This window comes from Sceloporus occidentalis, unplaced genomic scaffold (assembly GCF_023333645.1).
Source record: "Sceloporus occidentalis isolate IW3139 unplaced genomic scaffold, rSceOcc1.0.p SCAF_15, whole genome shotgun sequence".
Taxonomy (NCBI): Eukaryota; Metazoa; Chordata; class Lepidosauria; order Squamata; family Phrynosomatidae; genus Sceloporus; species Sceloporus occidentalis.
This window is the reverse complement of record NW_028316995.1, coordinates 6,414,897-6,433,287: the sequence shown is the minus strand read 5'-3', so window position 1 is coordinate 6,433,287 and position 18,391 is coordinate 6,414,897. Positions and strand designations below refer to the sequence as shown.

Below are 18,391 nucleotides of genomic sequence, written 5' to 3'. Positions count from 1 at the left end.
TGCTATTTCAATGGCATATTGCAGTTAACAAAATAATAGATAAAATCTCTTACCCAAATTGGTGAAAAATCTTCCTACCAAAACTGTAAATGTGCAATATCGGCACTTTGCTGGTTCTTATTATAATACTAAAATATGTTGGAGATGCCTGTGTCGGGTACTGCCTGGTAGCGCTGTGCTGGCAACTCAAGGTTACTATGGCAACAAAGCCACTTCCGAGAGAAATCCCGTTCTGTACATTATGAACTAGAAAGGCGTAACTGCAGCCAGCAGTGAAAAGAATGGTTATTGTTTTGAAGATGTGTTATTCACGAAGTTCACGGTCTGAGTATCCCCTTCGTTAAGTAACGCTGTCAGTCCTCGGCGGAAGACGAAACCCGTTTTAGCAGACTGAGCGTGAAACCCTAGTTCTAAAACTCGTTACAGCGCTTTGTTTCCTCTTGTGAAATTATTACAAATATGATTACAGCGAGACAGCCTCTCCCACCTACAGGACAACAGAAAATAACTAATACTGGTATGGAACTGGTGTAACATTTATCGGCATTCACGGGACAGCATTGATCTTTGGACCCTCGCTGTTACGGAATGTTAAGTAACACTTCGTCTGGCTGGGCTTCCAAACTGCTGCCCCGGTACATTGATTTAGTTTTTTAGATTAAAAGGATATATGAAACTGTAATGTAGAAAGTATCCGTTTTACAGCTAAGTCCTAAGCTGCTTGAAGCAGCCAATCAGTGTCAGGAAACCCCTCCCGTTGAAATAAATTGCTGAGTTTTGCCCGCATGCGCACAATGTGCTGCACAGACCCCCACCTGAGCCAGTGACTGGAGAGGAGTATATCGCACGCATGGAGATGCATTCGCTGATCACATCTCCTGCACGGCATTAGGGGGTGGATGCATAGGTGGGGATTTTAGACATTTTTAGAGGGGAGCACCACAAAAATGTCCCAACTTTCCTAGGCATTAATCAGATTATTGGCGTGTCCCTTTAAAAAAAAAAAAAAAAAAAAAAAAAGTTTGCCTCGGCTCACACTGCATCAGGCCAGGAATACAGTGAGAAACGTGGGCAGTGTTTTCATAGAACAGTGACATTTACAATAGATCTGATAGATCATTCTATTATGCATGCGCGGCCCCTGCTGTACGTGCTCTGGTGCTGTAGCAGCCGTTCAGCGATCTGCCGCGTAAGAAGCTTTGTGTGAATAACGAGCGCTCGGCATTAGTAGCCAGGCTACGGCTTGGGTTGCATCACCCCGGCAGTCAGATGACCCTTGGGCGGTGGAGCGAAGTGTGATCAGTCTGCAAGGCTGTCCATAGTTCACTTTGGGAGAGCCCAGACTCCAGTCCCCCGCTCCCGAGGAGACATGCTGCAAGAGAGCTTGGAGAAGAGATCCGAGATGGCGTGTGTGCCGAGCCACTGGAGGCAGACCGGTGGGTAGCAGACGCTTTACGTGTATTTGTAACGTGAGTGTTGTCTCTTGTGTGTAAACGGCATAGACAGTGTCACAGTCCTAGAATACGGGACTTCTCGCCTTCGGCTCTCTGCGACGGTACGTTATAGCCGCATTAATATTATATAGTCCTGCTAGTGGCGGTGCTGGTTCAAGAGAAAAGCTGCTAACCCTCTGATAACCGGAGGTTAGACTGTCGCTGCCATCAAAAGTAATATAGTTAATAGAAAAAAAATCCATGAGCTTTTCATGTAACCATGGAGAAGTTGTGTCTGTAAGTTATGCGGTACAGAGAAGTTTATTGAAGTGTATTATTGAAAAAAATATATATATAATAATTAGTGCATTCTTCTAAGTTTTTCTCTCCAATACTTTTTTTCTTCTTCTTTCTGATAACCGAGCTTTTTCATAGAGGTTGCTGTGTTGATGATCTTCCGCAGTTTATTGCTGTAGATTACAAGCAAGCTTTTCCTTCGCAGTAGTTATAGACGAAACCGCTAAACTAATATTATTTGTAGATTAAACTTTTTTTTATATACAAAAAAGTTTAAACACGATGTGCCGTAATGTGACTTTTGGTGTATGATGTGCTGCGACACCAACTGATCTACTGGGACAAAGGTCGGGTGCTTGCAGCGCTGCGTGTCTGGAGCAAATGTTACGGCTAATCTTATCGAACCATCGGCAATGCTGTGTAAGCCCAAGGACATGTCTAAGAGGCGTTACTACGAGTCATCCGTACTATATAGAGACCGGGGGATGACTTACAAAGGAACACAACTTCTCTGGTGAGGGGTCACATGTCTGCCATGAATTCTCCATGTTGCAGGGCAATCTTTAAAATGTTTGCCAACATGCATGTTCTAGTTTTCAGGAACTTCTATGGGCAAAATTCCTTGACGATTATATGCAGTAAAGGGCCCCATACAATAACATAACACGATATGCTGTATTTATGGCGTATAACACGCGCCCTCCCCAGGACCGGAAGTGAGGAAGACTCTAGGAGTCTCTAGGATTCATCGGCGTATAACACGCAGGTAGGGTTCGTATTTTAGGTATAAAAGTGCGTGTTATACGCCGATAAATACGGTATTCCGATAGTAAATGTAATGATGCACACAATAGGAAGCAGGCAGGCACCGCAGGAGGGAAGTTGCCTTCCTCTAGCGGATATATTTTATCCCTTTATTTATTGGATTAGTAAATGTGTATGATCTAGGAAAGTATTGTTAGACAGCAGGTTGTGAAGTCTGAAACACATCCTTCTTAGTACCACTAAACCCCACCACAAAGTAACTTGAAAAAGCATGTGTGTATAAAACAAACACTATGACTAAAGACGTTGATGATCGTTTTGCTTTAAGTCCTCTGGGATACACGTCTTGAAACTTATGGTTAAAGGTGCTCTATACCATAATGAGGGATGCTCTATACCATAATGAGGGATGCTCTATACCATAATGAGGGATGCTCTATACCATAATGAGGGATGCTCTATACCATAATGAGGGATGCTCTATACCATAATGAGGGATGCTCTATACCATAATGAGGGATGCTCTATACCATAATGAGGGATGCTCTATACCATAATGAGGGATGCTCTATACCATAATGAGGGATGCTCTATACCATAATGAGGGATGCTCTATACCATAATGAGGGATGCTCTATACCATAATGAGGGATGCTCTATACCATAATGAGGGATGCTCTATACCATAATGTGGGATGCTCTATACCATAATGAGGGATGCTCTATACCATAATGTGGGATGCTCTATACCATAATGAGGGATGCTCTATACCATAATGAGGGATGCTCTATACCATAATGAGGGATGCTCTATACCATAATGTGGGATGCTCTATACCATAATGAGGGATGCTCTATACCATAATGAGGGATACTCTATACCATAATGAGGGATACTCTATACCATAATGAGGGATGCTCTATACCATAATGAGGGATGCTCTATACCATAATGAGGGATGCTCTATACCATAATGAGGGATGCTCTATACCATAATGTGGGATGCTCTATACCATAATGAGGGATGTATCCCCTTGGCACGCTGTGGCACCAGTTGTGAGTGTGTTTGCTTGTGCAGGCACCAGGGTGCCCATTGACCATGGCGTGACTGGGCCAGGTGCTCTTGGTTTGGATGACGTTCCTGTACCGTGTTTAAGCCAAACTGAGCCTGGCTCACAGTGCCCCTAGTGGCACCAGCTGTGCATGGCATCCATCAGTACATGCACATCGGTTCACGTGCTGAATTGGCTTGTGGCTTAATTTGAACCAAGTGGCGCCCTGTCTTGCTGCTGGTACACGGGAGGGCCATGGCCATTAAATAGCAGGGGCTTAACACTGAGAACATTTGCTCCACTTGCCTGAGAAATGCTTATTTCATTACTTTGATTACAGACCCACAAGAAAGGCTCCTCCACACCTTGAATCTGCTTGTACTAAAGAAAATAATAAAAAAAAAAAAAAGACGACTTGTGTTCAATAAACGAAGCGGCTCAGTCAGGAGTACGGGGTATATACTGAGTTGTACTTGTAGTCTGAGTACTGAAGTTGTTTAAAGGGTTTGGCGCGTTGTGTGTTCCCATAGTACCCGTGGCTGTAGGTTGCCGGGGGGGGGGCTGTTCATAGACGGCGATCTCCTCCCCCAGTGTGTTTCACACAGCTCTCCCAGTAAATCAGCCATTGGTCAGTGTGGGGTCTGGGGGGCGTGTCCTGCCCGGGGCTGACTCACCAGCAGGCAGATCTGGGTCTGACCTCCTGCGTGATCTGGTAGGAAGGGAATAGAAGGACTCGGTCAGCTGTGCAGCGTCTGGGTGCGAGCAGCTCATGATGGATTCCCAAACCGGTCAGTGTCACTCCGTGGGTCCCCGGGCTTTCTGCCATGGTGGATTCACTATTACTACGGATGAGTTTCTGTGAAATATTTAGTCTTATTTATATTTGTGTAAAGCTTGGTAATTTCTCTTTTTGTGCAATCGCGTACTTTATGCGGTAATCCTTTTTATATATTATACTGTTGCGAGCGCAGTGAGCCGGGTTTAGTTGCAGCCGGCGTTGCTGGATGAGCTTTACATGTAAGGCATAAGATGCTAAGGCTGCTATATTTAGCCCGAGCAGATGCCACTTTCTTCTCGCTCGCTTATTAAATGTCGGCAGCCGCAGTGGCTTGATTTAAAGTCCTGATTTTCATTAAATGTAAAAGTCCCTTTTCCTTATGTGACTTTAACAAAAAAGTGTGATACCATAAGGAACCCTCGCCTTGTTTGATTCTTTATTAAAGTCCTAAGATCCTTCTCTGAAACCATAGTGTACGGTTAGACTTGTGTGCCTTTTTGTAACAAATGGTTACTTTTTAACTATTTTGCTTTGTGAGCCACTAACAGGGGCCATCCACAGCCAGCATGTGCTCCAGGGCTGTGTGCAGCTCCTTCCCCTGGCACGATGAATGGGCTGTGGGGGAGGGGAGGCAGCTAGTCCATTTAATTCCCCCCCCCCCCCCCCACACCATGAGATGTGACTTCAGCCACCAGTATACTGAAGAGCCTGCCGGTGCCCGTGTGCTACTTATTATATTATAAAGAATTTAATGGATAATCAGCCCATGTCAGACGCTGCAGAGGGGTCCAGTCCTCCTTGGGATTCCTTAAAAGATTAGCATACGGCTAATTAATTTGGGTGTAACAGATTTGTACGCTGCAGCTTAAGTTTCCAAGTGTGTATAAATCTATATAATATACGCAGACCTTTTATGCTTCCAGTGGAAGCAGCTGTTGTACCTTCCTGTCCTTAGGGTTTAGGTAATTATCACTTCCTGTCCCCAGGGTTTAGGTAATTATCACTTCCTGTCCCCAGGGTTTGGGTAATAATCACTTCCTGTTGCTCTCCTTTTGTTAATGTCGGCCCTTGGTGGAAGGCGGTTGGTTAGGCCAGAGAGAAATGGTATCGGGATGGGACGTGCTGTCCTATGCTGGTGTTATCATCTTCTTCCCCCATGTCTGAGTAAAGTGGCCCCTTCATTTTGAACCCGATGTCTCCAGCGATTGCCGCGTCGAGCGGTACGGGTTACAGGTCGTCATGCAGCGAGCCGCGAAGCGTCCGTTCAGATTCCTGCCGGGTGATTCCGGTTTCTCATGGCACCGGTTTGGGTGTGGAGGTCCATCTGCTTAATACATGCGTTCCTTGCACGTGCTTAGAACCCGCAGCAAACACTAGTAATAGATCGCTGTTGTGTTCTGCCCGCGCTGCGTGATGGCCCTGACAAAATGCCTTCTCTCCTTAAATGAAGGCCGGTAGGGACGGTGGATAATAGAATTTGTCACATTATAAAGTCCTGTGAGAGAAGAGCTTCATTCACTTCTGAGCGACTGGTTAAAATCGCTGGCAAACCGTTTTCCAGCAGTGAAGACGCGCAGTCGGTACAGTCTCGCCGTTTCGGGGGGTTTAATGATAAAATGGTGTATGTAAGGTCTGAGCGTATAGGGTTACTCCCTGCTATAGGAGACGTTGCCAGCATGTGGTCGGATCGCGTGTTCAGTTGCTCCTACTTGGCAGCGCAGCGATGAAGAACATTTAGGCCTCTGTTTCGAGGAGCGCGGATTAACACTTTGAAGTCGCTTATTAAGCATTCTCTATCATGGGGTCTGTAGATTATTCTCGTGTTATGGCACTGCGCATGCCCATCAAATAACTAATTAAGTCTTTAGATACTCTTATAGAATTCCTTGCATACAAACAACGTCCTGCTCGTTCCGTCTCATATACTCTGCTTTTAGCATAACGATATTCAGTCATTGGAACTTTATGCGGGAAAAGCTGAGACGGCGGAATAATCCTGCGGATCCTGGAAACGGATGTGATGTCATAACTTGCGCGGAGCCTTTGGATGCGGTCTGGAGGCTCACACCTTGACTCCGTTCTCTATGGTATAAATGGGCCGGTTTGGGGGGGGTCTCTCCTGCAACCAACCCCTTGAGCCGCAGCACAGTGGGGGCCCTAATCTGCCCCTGGTTTGTGGCCTGGAATACAGCGCTGGGTTCTGGGTTCGCTTTAAAACCCTTCTCTGTACGTGAAAATGTAGTCCGGCGTCCCGTTTTTTAAATTATCTTTGAAGGGTTTTGTGTATCTAGAATCATCCACGTTCCTTTTATTTTCGAGGCTGATATCTGATATAGTAAAAGTTGTGTAGCGTGTGGTTGTAAAGGCTCGGACGCATGTCACCGGTCACACAGGCCAGGTACAGGGCGTGCTGCTGCTGCGATGAATCGCTGGGCTTTTTTGACGTTTGGCATTCTCCATGCGCGTCAGGAGTCATCGCCATGTTTATCTTACTGCGAGCGAAACCATATTTAGTAGCGAACCGTGCGGCACTCAGAACCGTTTCACACAACTCTCTTATAAGCCGTCCATCTGGGTAACGTTAATTGTGAATTCGTGTTAGAGATCGTACAGCCCTGGCTATAAGTAAGAGGCAGATCTGCTAAGAAGTCCTGTAGTATAGGAAATAACTTGGATGATAAGTTGGTCCTCACCGGTATCCTGAAACTGTCAAGGCAGCCCCTGCTAGCGTACAGCTCCGAGGTAGTCAGAGGGGGGCTGAGCATGCGCGGTAGAGCATACCGTCGGTAATGTATCTGCCGGTAATATCCTTCCTAGTGTCTGCTCTTCTGATGTTCTTCCATTTTCACATCCAAACGCATTAAGTCATTAGCTTTCACTTGTCTACATGAGCTCCATAGGTCAGAGCTTTAATAATAACAATAATTACATTACGTTTATTGACTGCCAACAAATTACACAGCTCTGTACAATTTAATTGGGGCAGTTAACACATACATAATATACATTAGATACAGGCACGTCAGGAGTTGAGAACTCAGCCAGTAAGCAGCCTTCTAGCCTTATGGTACTCCTACACGAGGTTCCTGGGAGGAATGGTTGGCTTTTGAGGGCCTCGCTCGAGAGCTTACAATCTCCCACACTACTCCCTGAGATTGTAACAAAAGGTGCTGTGAAAAGAGGGAGTATAACAAATACACAAACCGGGTCGGCTCAAGCCCTCGTAAGTCGTATATAGTATGGAGGGATCACCTTTCTTTGTTCTGGAACGTTTCTGGACCGGCTTCAAGATCCCACGCACCATAGCAGCCACAAAAAAGAGAGCCAGCTCAAAATCCAGAAGTATGAAGATGAAACAAAGTCCTCCTATGGTGTGAAACGCGTCGGGTGTTTGGCCTGGTCACGCTTGGTTTTGTTCTGTGTTCATCTTCTGGTTTTTGAGCGACTTCTTTTTTGTGTCTATTGAAGGGGGGGTTAATTCAGCGTACAAAAGAAGTGTACATGGTTAGTGCTTGGCTTGAGTTGATGGTTAGTACAGGGCTCGTGATGGGCATTTGCTTGGTTTCTAACAGAAACATAAAATTTTGGCCTCTCTAGTCTGTCCTAGAGCCATACCTTACTCCTTGTCTCATCTTAGGTTTCGGATAACCAAATGCCCATCCTATGCATGTTTAAATACTGTCCAAACCTCTAGCCCTACGACGGGGAGGCTTTTCCATGCATCTACCACCCTTTCAACCAGTATTGTGTGAATACTACATAAGCAGGTCGTAATAATAATTCTCCACCACCAAGCTTAGGAAGAAGCATTGTATGTGACGGCCAGCTGCCCTTTCTTCTGTCTTCCGAGTAATGTGTGATTGGAGGGCTAACAATGGCTCTGTGTTTTCATTAATAGTATTGCAGGCCTCGTGTTGACACGGTTCTAACGCTCGATGTTTGCTTTTCTCCCTTGCTAGCGGTTGACCTCATTTATTGGCGAGACATTAAGAAGTCAGGAGTTGTGTTCGGTGCCAGCTTGTTCCTGCTGCTCTCCCTGACGGTTTTCAGCATTGTCAGTGTGGCCGCGTACATCGCCTTGGCCCTGCTCTCCGTTTCCATCAGCTTTAGAATATACAAAGGCGTTCTTCAGGCCATCCAGAAGTCAGACGAAGGACACCCATTCCGGTAAGTTTTTGTAAGATTCGCACATTTTATGCTCGTGGCTGAGCCTGTGACACCAGGCGATCTCAGACAATCCCTAAAACCCGATATGCCTGCCATGGGATCATAGGACGTCCGCAACTTTACTGTACTCCTCACTGCCAGCAAAAGTGGGACATCGAGACAGTGCTTGTAAATTGGGACTGTCCTACAAAAAAGTGTTGGGGGGTATAGTCATGCATTTTATGATGGTTCTTCCTCTTACATGATCTTTGTCAACTAAACTTGTCTTCTGCTAGGCTAGGAGGTGGGCAAAGAGGCATATGGGGGGATTCTGGAGAGCCATTTACAAGGTGGACCATGGATATGGACTGTCTCTCAACATTCTACATGCAGCTTGACAATTAAAATGTATGCTGCTTTTTGTAGTCTGCTTATGTAGCAGTCGCTATCCTGATTTAGTGGCATCCCGGTGATATATGTTGGAAGATTGTTTATGTAGAAACTACCTAGTCTGAAGTCTAGCTGGAGGTTGACTGCACAGAGCAGACGCTTACTGCCACCATCGAGAGCAGTTTACCAAAGTGCCCTCTGATCGCACTTACCCAGCTAGACGCTGCAGCTTCTCCCCTCCTCCTCCCTGATCACTGATTGGCTGCTTGAAGGAGTCGGTGACGGGAAAGCTCTCCTGTTAAAATAAATGGGAGCGGTTTCCCTGCATGCGCACAGGAGTGCCAGTGCTGGAGCAGACTGGAGGAGAGCATATAACAAGCATGGAGATGCGTTCAGCTTGGGACATAGCTGAGGGCTGGGGAAAGGGACAGATAAATCTGCATATGGATATGATATATTGCTTCTATTGCCTGCAGAATATAATATAACAGTATATTAATGTACTCGGAGCAGTTGGTTGTCCTCTGAAGCACCTCTTAAGGTTCCTTTCTATCATCCTCAAGAACATATGTTCCACATATAGCACCAAAACCTAAAAGTGGGTATAGATGTCGGCACCTTCCATCTTTTCGAGTGCAGACATACTGATGAGTTAAGTAGAAGCTGGTGGGCTTTCTCAAGGTCATACGCACACGGTATTCATTACTCACATGACCCTCTTCAGCTCTAGTACCTAAAATAACTATTTGAAACGTATGCTTCAAGAATTCTAGCTTCCATTTTGCCCATTCATTTCCCCGTAAGCTTTACTCTCCCACAATATCCATGCAAGAAATGCTTAAATTTGACTGACTTAACCAAATGTTAGCAGTCGCTGTGCGCATGAGACCATCCAGCGGAGCTCTGCCGTGTCGGCCATGATACTCGGCATGGAAGCGCGCTCGGCCAGAATGTGTTCTGTTTTATTGGTAAAGGCGTAGTATTTCCATTTAGTATCTGATCCCACAACGGACAGAAGGCCACTAGATTCTATTTTAGAAGGGATAGTAAACGCCGCCCTTTTCATCATCTCTTGTACAGCGCTGCAGAATATGATGGCGCTATATAAAACGATAATCTATATATTTCTGTGCTGACAATTTACTAGTAAAATGTATAGGTAGGACTAGGTATTGTGTAATGTGCCGTGCCCCGTGGCACCCATGTACTTCATAGGACTAATTATAAATGAAGACCATTTTACTCTGGTATGATTTGCTTTTATAAAGAACGCCTACATAGTGTTGGAGTTGAGGAGCACAGCAGATAAGAACCATTTGGCCGGTCTCTCATACGCCCCTTCTCCTGTATAGACGACTCGAGGGTTAACGTGCTACGCGGGTGTGAGTAGACCGAGGGCTGTCGATCTCATTCCGTTTCGGTTCTCTGGTTATTGGGAAATCTGAAGGGTTGCGCCACTTAGACGTCAGCTCTTTCCAGACGGGGATCGAGCAGTTGTCTCTGTGAGTCCCCGCAGATGTCTCGTTTTACACAGCGAAGTATTTTTGGAAACAAAACCTCAGAGCGTCCCGGGGGTGGGAGTCGGGTTTGCTGGAGAGGTTAAGAGTTAGTGTCATAGTTCATCATTTTTATTGGTTTCACCTCGACAACGCCAAAAAAATACAATACAGTGCTGTACACTAGTCACGGAGATAGCTTTAAGAGAACGTATCTAGCATGAGTGGCAGATTTGGGTGCAATTAAGTAAAAATCCCAGCCTGTTTTATTTCTTCTACATTCTTGTACCGCTGGGCAGTCATTGTGATACCGTCTTGTTTTATTGTGACCCTTAAGCAATGAGTTGAGTGCAATTAAAATATTGATCTCTGAATGATCAGGACTGTCTTTCTCAGATCCTACCTGGAGTCCAGCGTTGCCGTGTCTGAAGACGTTGTCCAGAAGTACAGTAATGTTGCCCTGAACCATATTAACTGCACCATCAAGGAGCTAAGACGCCTCTTCCTTGTTGAAGATCTGGTGGATTCACTGAAGGTAGGTTACAAACACTTCATCCTTCATGCTTTGACACTCATCGATATGTAAATGGAAGGGGTTGCTATTTTTGCCATTTGTAGACCCTAGGGGGGTGGATTTCAGACCATGGCAGTAAGGGGTTTGGAGTGACATTGCCATAAATGTCCCCCCGACCGTTTGCTGGCCGGTATATGCTGAGGGCGGCATTTCTTGCCCATGACTCGCTCCTTTTGAGGATACAGCAGAGTAGCGGATGGCCGTATTGTTAGAGCAGACAATGTCCCACATGCCGCGTTAGCAGAGCAGAGGGGGCTTTGCGTCTGTCCTTCTAGATGCTGCGGTATCGTCGGATTACTGGCCCCGGACTGCTGCATCTATTCCTGTTCATTTGACATCCTATATGCCGGTGGAGCGCAGAGAAAGTGATTAGGCAAGCTGACAAGAGTGTTCGTGTTCTCAGACTTGTTTAAAGGTCACAAGTCTGTCTTAGGGTAGCCAGGACACGGGAAGAAGTGTGTGTGTATGAATGACACGGTGAATGATCTGTGATGTACAGCAGTGTCTGCTCGGCAGAATAAAACTGCTTTTCACAAGGGAGCCTTGGCAGAGTTTATAAAGAGGCAACCCAGGAAGTGCTTGTGTGGCCCTGTATAGTGTATGGTTAAATAAATGAGATTTATTCAGTCTTTCGACACATCAGATTATACATGCTACAGGACCAGCTCACAGCTCAGCCATTCCTGCTGGAGGAACCTGCCAGAGCTGGCCTTTCATAATAGCTCTCCCCTCAGCTCTCCCCTTGGTGAATAAGCCGCAGCGTATGTCCGTCAGTCTGTGAATGACTGAACAGTAAGCTGCCTTTTTATATATATATATAGTAAAGGTCCTCTCGTTTAGCCCCTGTACACGCCTGCATGTTAGAATTCCCACTTCACTTGGCACTAGCTATGGAATTGCTGGTTTACGCCACAAATTAAATCACGTGCCCGCGTAGCAGAGTAGTTCTGCAGAGGGCCTGTCCCATCCATTTGCGCCGGTGAACATGCGCAGCATTTACTCTGCAAACCTTGGTATCTCTGCTTTTCCAAAACGTTTCCGTTTCTATATAATAAAAAAAAAAATAAAAAAAAAATTGTATCAATAAAAGCAGGTTCCGGGGCATCGGTCTGTTTCCCCGAGGCGTATTCACTAATCTCTTTGTGTTCAGTTCGCAGTGTTGATGTGGGTGTTCACCTATATCGGTGCCTTGTTCAATGGCCTGACTTTACTGATTTTGGGTGAGTATTCCGGCCTTTGTGTCCGTGCCGTGTTATATGTTGGTGTCCCAGCGCTACGTGAACATGTCTGTCGTTTTTGTCACAAGAGAAGGGTTAGAAAACATGAAGGCGAGGGATCGTTTGGGTTTTAACATCAATGCTGTTTTCTGTCCTTCCCTGCAGTCATAGAATATATTTCATTCATTCATTTCTATAGCAGCATCATATTCTGCGGCGTAGTACAATGGATAAGCAAACATCTGACAGCACTCCTATTGCTCTAAGGCTAGCTGCCAGGCATCGGATAGCAGTAATGACGATGCGCCTACCTGCTGACGGATGTTAGATGTGGGGTTTTGACTACGAGCCATTTTAATTTTATTGCAACACAAGAACGTTTGTGCCTGCAGGCGGCTAGTCCAACGCAACCTCAAGCCACCGGGGGCCAGCTGTGTCGCGGCATCATTTTTACTACTTTTGTTCTTAAGCCGTCTGGAAAGCCAGCGATTTAATAATAAAATATCCTGTTATCCGGGCTAAACGCTGTCTCTTCTCTCCTTTAGCTCTGATTTCCCTGTTCAGTGTTCCAGTTATTTATGAAAGACATCAGGTAAAATATTTAGCTGTCTTCCAGGTGATGACGTTGCCTCTTTCTCTGCTAGACCTCATATTTATCAGAGTTGCTGCTCGTCCCTGGGCTGTTTTATTACTTAAAGGGGAACCCTAATTTATCTTAATTACTAGTATAAAAAATAAGCTTTACATTTTTTTTAAATGTGCTCTAGTTTAGTGTTTTCAGGCAGCTGCTTATTAGCCGTTTTGTGCGTGTCCTGGTTTGGTTATGTTGGCCTAATCTATTAGACAAGCACTCTGATTCCTTATAGTACTGCCTATGAGAGATAGCCTTGGTAATTAAGACTGAGCCGGTCTGACACTCTAATGATGTTCTGTGGAGAGGCGGACTTCATTAGCATTGCCATAAAGCGTCAGCTCAGTGTGGTGTTTGAGCAGAGTGGCTGCCTCCAGGTCTGCAGATAAGGGAAGCTGGCGCATTACTGTGTACCGCACTGGGGTTTATGCAGCATGCAGGTCATTCTAAAACTTGGTGTGGAAGTGGACGTTACATGCTTACCTGTCTAAATAAAATGTCTTATTTGCAGACTCAAGTTGATCACTACCTAGCACTCGTCAACAAGAATGTTAAAAATATTACAGATATGTAAGTATTTTGTGACGATTTGTGTGATTGGAACCTGCATGTTTATTATACAGAGAGGAATGAAAGTGCTGTTGTGAGACAGGATCATAAAATGTCCCGGGGTGACTGTTCTAGAGCAGGTTCTAGATGGATAAAATGTCTCTGGCGATGAAGGGAGTTTTCTTCCATTAGATCATCAACCACATCTACTACACCTTATGCGTGATATTACACAATGCCCGGTTATACACGCGTGTGGCCATCGAAGGCAAAGACTCATTCTAACTCTGCAAATCCACACGATGGCTCATCTGGCACTTAATGGTGTTTACGCGTGAAAGTATTTTGGGTCTGAAATATATTATTCTGGATAGAGCCGACTTTAGGAGAACTTTGGTGAAATAAGGCTTTCTGTTTGGCTGTAGTAAGAGAAGCCCCTTCCAGAACTCCGCACAGGGCAGTGCGTTGGCTTTTAGCTCGTTATATTGTAATAATGCAAGCGGCGGGCTGGTGGAGGTCGGCTGCGTCAGATGACCGAGACACGGGCAGATATATTCTGCAGAAACGAAAAGGCTGACTAATTAGGACTTTTATTTTCATGGAAAGTGAGTTCTCTTTTCATTACCAATGTTAACCCATTCTCCTCTCCTTTCCTTTTCAGGGTCGTTGCAAAGATCCCTGGGCTGAAACGCAAAGCTGAATAAGAAGAAACTACTAATTGTTTGCTGCAGATACCAATAGGAGCCTCAGTTTTTGGGCGCTGTGTTTTCGGATCACACGGGGTGGGTCAGGGAAAGACAAACCTTGACGTTGCAGGGCAATTTCACAGATCTCTCTTTTGTTTTCGCGACGCAGTGTTTTGAGGAAGGAACAACCGTTATACTGCCGTGTGTTTTCATTCTAAGTATTGTAAGCTGCTATGTATGGATTTGAAACTTTCTCTGTTTCTCCTGTGTGAAGCACCATTTAATACAGAACAATTTTTTTTAGCATGCTGTATATTGTGCTTCAGACGTAGTCTTACTGCTCTTTCATGGGCATAATGTTAGTCGCCACATTTGCGCTGTGTACGATTGATCAGTAAGTAGAGATTTGATGCAAACTTCCTGTAAGGGCCACTTGGGTGCCGGGTTGGAGTTTTGGGCGCATTGGACTTATGCCCTTTAAACCCACCCTACACCGAATGGGCTCACATAACGTTAACGAAACCCCTAAGTCGTACCTGCAAGCAGCTCCGAGAGGTATTGCTTCCGTTTGGTATGATGGTAACTATATTGTGATTTTATTGTTTTATCAATTGCCAATATCTATAGTGTTTTCGGAAAGCATAGCTACTCAAGTGGCTCCACAGTGCTTTCGGGTTTTTTTTTTTCTTGTTTTTTAGAAAAAGAAAAATGACATTCTAACAGCCGGCTTTATAGCACATACTCTTAAACACTAGTGTCTGTTAATTAAACAAATATTACAGTAAATTAACGTATATAGAAATAATTGGAAACTGCATGTTTTTGCTCACTGGTTGGTTTTGCACAAACTTTTACAGTCACTTGAACTTTTTCTTTGTGGACCCCGTACCAGACACCGCAGATTTGTTTGGGTAGAAGTCCAACTCGTTGCAAGAACGTGCCGCGTATAACAGCTGCAGTTTTATGTGCTGAAGCAAGTCTCTGGAATGCATTGTGATATGTAACAAAAACAAAACCCAAGTATCAATAAAGCTTGTAGACCTTACCCGGCTTCTCATTCATTGACTAAATCGTTCTTCAACGTAAAATGATCTGGTTCATTAACACAACTACCCTAAGTTCCGCTTTCAGAATGTAATTAATGGATTAGAGTTTGTGGAGGGATGTGGTTTAAATGTTAGAGGGGAACTCTTTTTATGTACACGGTATAGTTTATGTAGGGTACCTAGTAATATAAGGTCGGTGTTCCTGGTGCCCCCCATGCACACAGGCTGCTGTATTTTCTTCACTGCGATCCAGCATCTTCTCTTCCTGCTGGAATGGACAGATGTCATGCGATGATGTCAGATGCCCCTTTTTGCAGCCTATTGGTTACACACGGGGTGTTTAACTCTGCTTGCGGATATTTATGTAGTAATGTCGCACATGACATTGCATATAAAGTATGCTGTAGTGTTCTGTGCCCCAGCAGGGGTGTACTTGAGAGAAACATAAAGGTGAATCATGGGGGTTTAAAGGGATGCTGCAGCCATCCTATGCACTTTGTATAGGATAGCTGTATGGTTCCTTTTTCATGCTGCCTCTCTTCCGATGTATGGGGTGGGGGGGGATTCTGCATAATACACAGAAATATGGCGTCTGATGTTGGTGACGGATCATTCTGTCCTGTGGGGTCCGACACGTGGCTGGGTAAAGCAACTCTTGTGCAGGAAGGCATGATTTACTCCTTCAGCTCTTCTGCCCCAACTAAGCACTTCATACTAGATGCCCTTTAAAACCGAACAAGTTCTCCATTATATAATAAAAATCAGTAACTCCTCTGTAAATAAAGGTCTGGCAATGTTTACTTGGTTGGCTGCTGATGTTTTTGGCGTTCCCCCTGCTTGGGCCGTATACATTAGTGTATTAGCGTCGGGCTGTCGGTGGGTTGGTATAAGCTAAGGCAGATCCAGCATGATTTCAATGGAAGAGGGAGGCGAATTAGCTGTCTTATCTTCCTGCATAGTTACAAAAAAATGTAATGTAAGATCGTCGAGAGAGACGGCGTTCCTTATGTTCTGAGTTTCAGCTAAAGAATTATCTCCATCGTGAACAGAGAGGTGATCTGACCAAATATTACCCAAGATGGCTGCATCCCGTCTCCAGATTAAGGTAACTAGATGGCTTCAAACGCCATCGTCCTACATTTACTTATCGACAGCAAGACTGATTCATGTGAAAGTAGAATGAGCCCATCGTGACTTCGGATCGCAAAGGCAAGGGACGGGAATAAACCAGGAAGATTCGGGAAATGGGGAAAAAGGCTTTTATAAAAGTGCATTGACTGCTCTTCCAAAATGCAAACTGTTTTTAAGAAAGATAGAGAAAAAAACACACATGGAAAACACCAGATTTATTCACCACAAAGTTTTCACAGAGGGAATGGTTTAAAAAAACGTTAATATCTGCATTCACATCGTTGTACAAACGTTTTCAGCATAAGGATGTGCAGCGCGTTTCCGTGATCCCTTCACGCTGGAGAAGAACCACAGATGACTCTACTCGGGTTCTGTCGTTTCACAGACAATATGGCGCTCAGGCTACGTTCCGGACACAGTGCTAGAATCCTTTCTTATTTGAGATACAATCAGTATGGTTGACGTTACAATATAGGCAAACAAGTGCTCATTGCATGTGTATGTATCGTTAACCCTTCTGTGCTAATGGCTATTCTGCATTCCCAGCTGGCACTAAAGGTGTTAAATATGAATAGAAACTCTAGATGACATTAAGGATGAACGTAAGGCATTGATTGGAAACGTAGAATGAGAACGTAGTATGGTATTCATTCTTCTGATATAAATATACGCACTGAACGCACATCTGCCATAGAATTCACTTATAAGGGTCGTGACCGTGTTTTCAAAGTCGTTGGTTTTATTAGGAATATCGCTGTATAAGGCAAACGAGTCACGGTCATTGTGGGAAGGTCATATGGATGCCATTAATGGAAGTCTATTTTGTTGGGCGACACCGTACATCCTTGTTGGCATAAGATGGATACGCTTACTATGAGCCATGTACTGTGATCAACCGTTTACTGACGTACGGCAGGGACTGAGCTGCTGCTACTTCTTCACGCCCTAATGTGTCTTCAGGCATCTAAAGGAACCATTATGGTGATATTGGGAAGCAAACCACTTGATAACGTTGGTAAAAACCAAATTCCTTCTATGAGAATTTACTACTACGTTTACCCGAAGACTCCAAGGCATCCGTAAAATTCACTTATATTCCAAATACAATGATTTCCCGCGGCATGCCTCAAGGTTTGTTGTGTCTTAGTATGAAAAGGATGGAGCGGTTGTTAGTAAATGTATTCGTTACCGGTCACTGGACTGAGAAGTTCTTAAAGTCTGTTAAGAACCGTTACGTTTCATCAGATATACGTATTGGAGAAGTCCAAGGAACATTCATGTTACTAGCGGCTACGCCAGGCTTTATCTGCTTGAATGGCCTACGTAAAACACATGTTTTGAGAAGGACCCCCCTTAGCCCGCGTACCTCTCCCATAGTGTTAATCCCATCTTTATTGAAGTGTGACGAAGGGGGAGACAGACCTTAATGCTTCCTCCTCCGGCTATGTGCCGTCTGCTGCTGGGGACAAGTTATGACATCACATCCAAGAAGTCTACATCAGCAGGTGACGCGTAGTTTAGTAGTGTTAGTGGAAAGGATCTGTGCTGATGGCTGAGGGGATCCTGAAGGTAAACCTGAGCCCAGGCCAACTGGCCCTTTTGGCCCTGCAATAAACAGTGTGTACACACTGTATGTCTGGAGGAACTTCTCCCTCCAGGAACAAACACATAGAGCGATGACAACACATGGGGCTTCAGACTTTTAATATAAGGGGACGCAACCTAAAGTCCTCCACTTCTGTTTGGAATTTAACTACCATCACTCACAGCCAGCTTACAGGGTTTGCAAACGCATAACTAGTCAAACTAACAAAACCCCTCAGTATGAAGCCACTGTTATTAATTAATTGTTAATTATAGCACCAACCTGTCTAAAGGGGGACGCCAAAGTCACTCCCAACAAATATTTCAAGGCACTTTATGAATAACAACAATAATAAAAAAAACAAAAAATAATTGCTAATGAAGAGCCCGAGTGCATTAAACATGGCTTATGTAAAATATAAAATGCAAAAATAGTATGATTTGTTTTTACAAAATGTGCAATTATCACTAAAGATGTAGCCGCTATTGATCATCCCCCTTTGCTAAAATAACCCCTTGATTATCAGACAAAATGTAAACATCTTTTGATTTTTAAATATCTGTAGAAAACCCAACAGAACGTTTAAATGATTTCTGTTAAAGAAAAGGTGTTTG

General features: G+C 44.5%; 1 protein-coding gene across 1 annotated transcript in view; it reads left to right on the top strand.

The window, feature by feature from the left end:
• Positions 1-14,033, top strand: part of LOC149303186 (reticulon-4-like) — a 28,064-nt gene extending 14,031 nt beyond the window's left edge. The window contains exons 5-11 of the mRNA XM_089481362.1: positions 1,910-1,937; positions 8,286-8,493; positions 10,755-10,893; positions 12,083-12,152; positions 12,695-12,741; positions 13,292-13,350; positions 13,991-14,033. Coding sequence (XP_089337488.1) covers positions 1,910-1,937; positions 8,286-8,493; positions 10,755-10,893; positions 12,083-12,152; positions 12,695-12,741; positions 13,292-13,350; positions 13,991-14,033 — 594 coding nt within the window. The remainder of the gene's footprint in view (positions 1-1,909; positions 1,938-8,285; positions 8,494-10,754; positions 10,894-12,082; positions 12,153-12,694; positions 12,742-13,291; positions 13,351-13,990) is intronic.
• Positions 14,034-18,391: the final 4,358 nt, after the last annotated feature.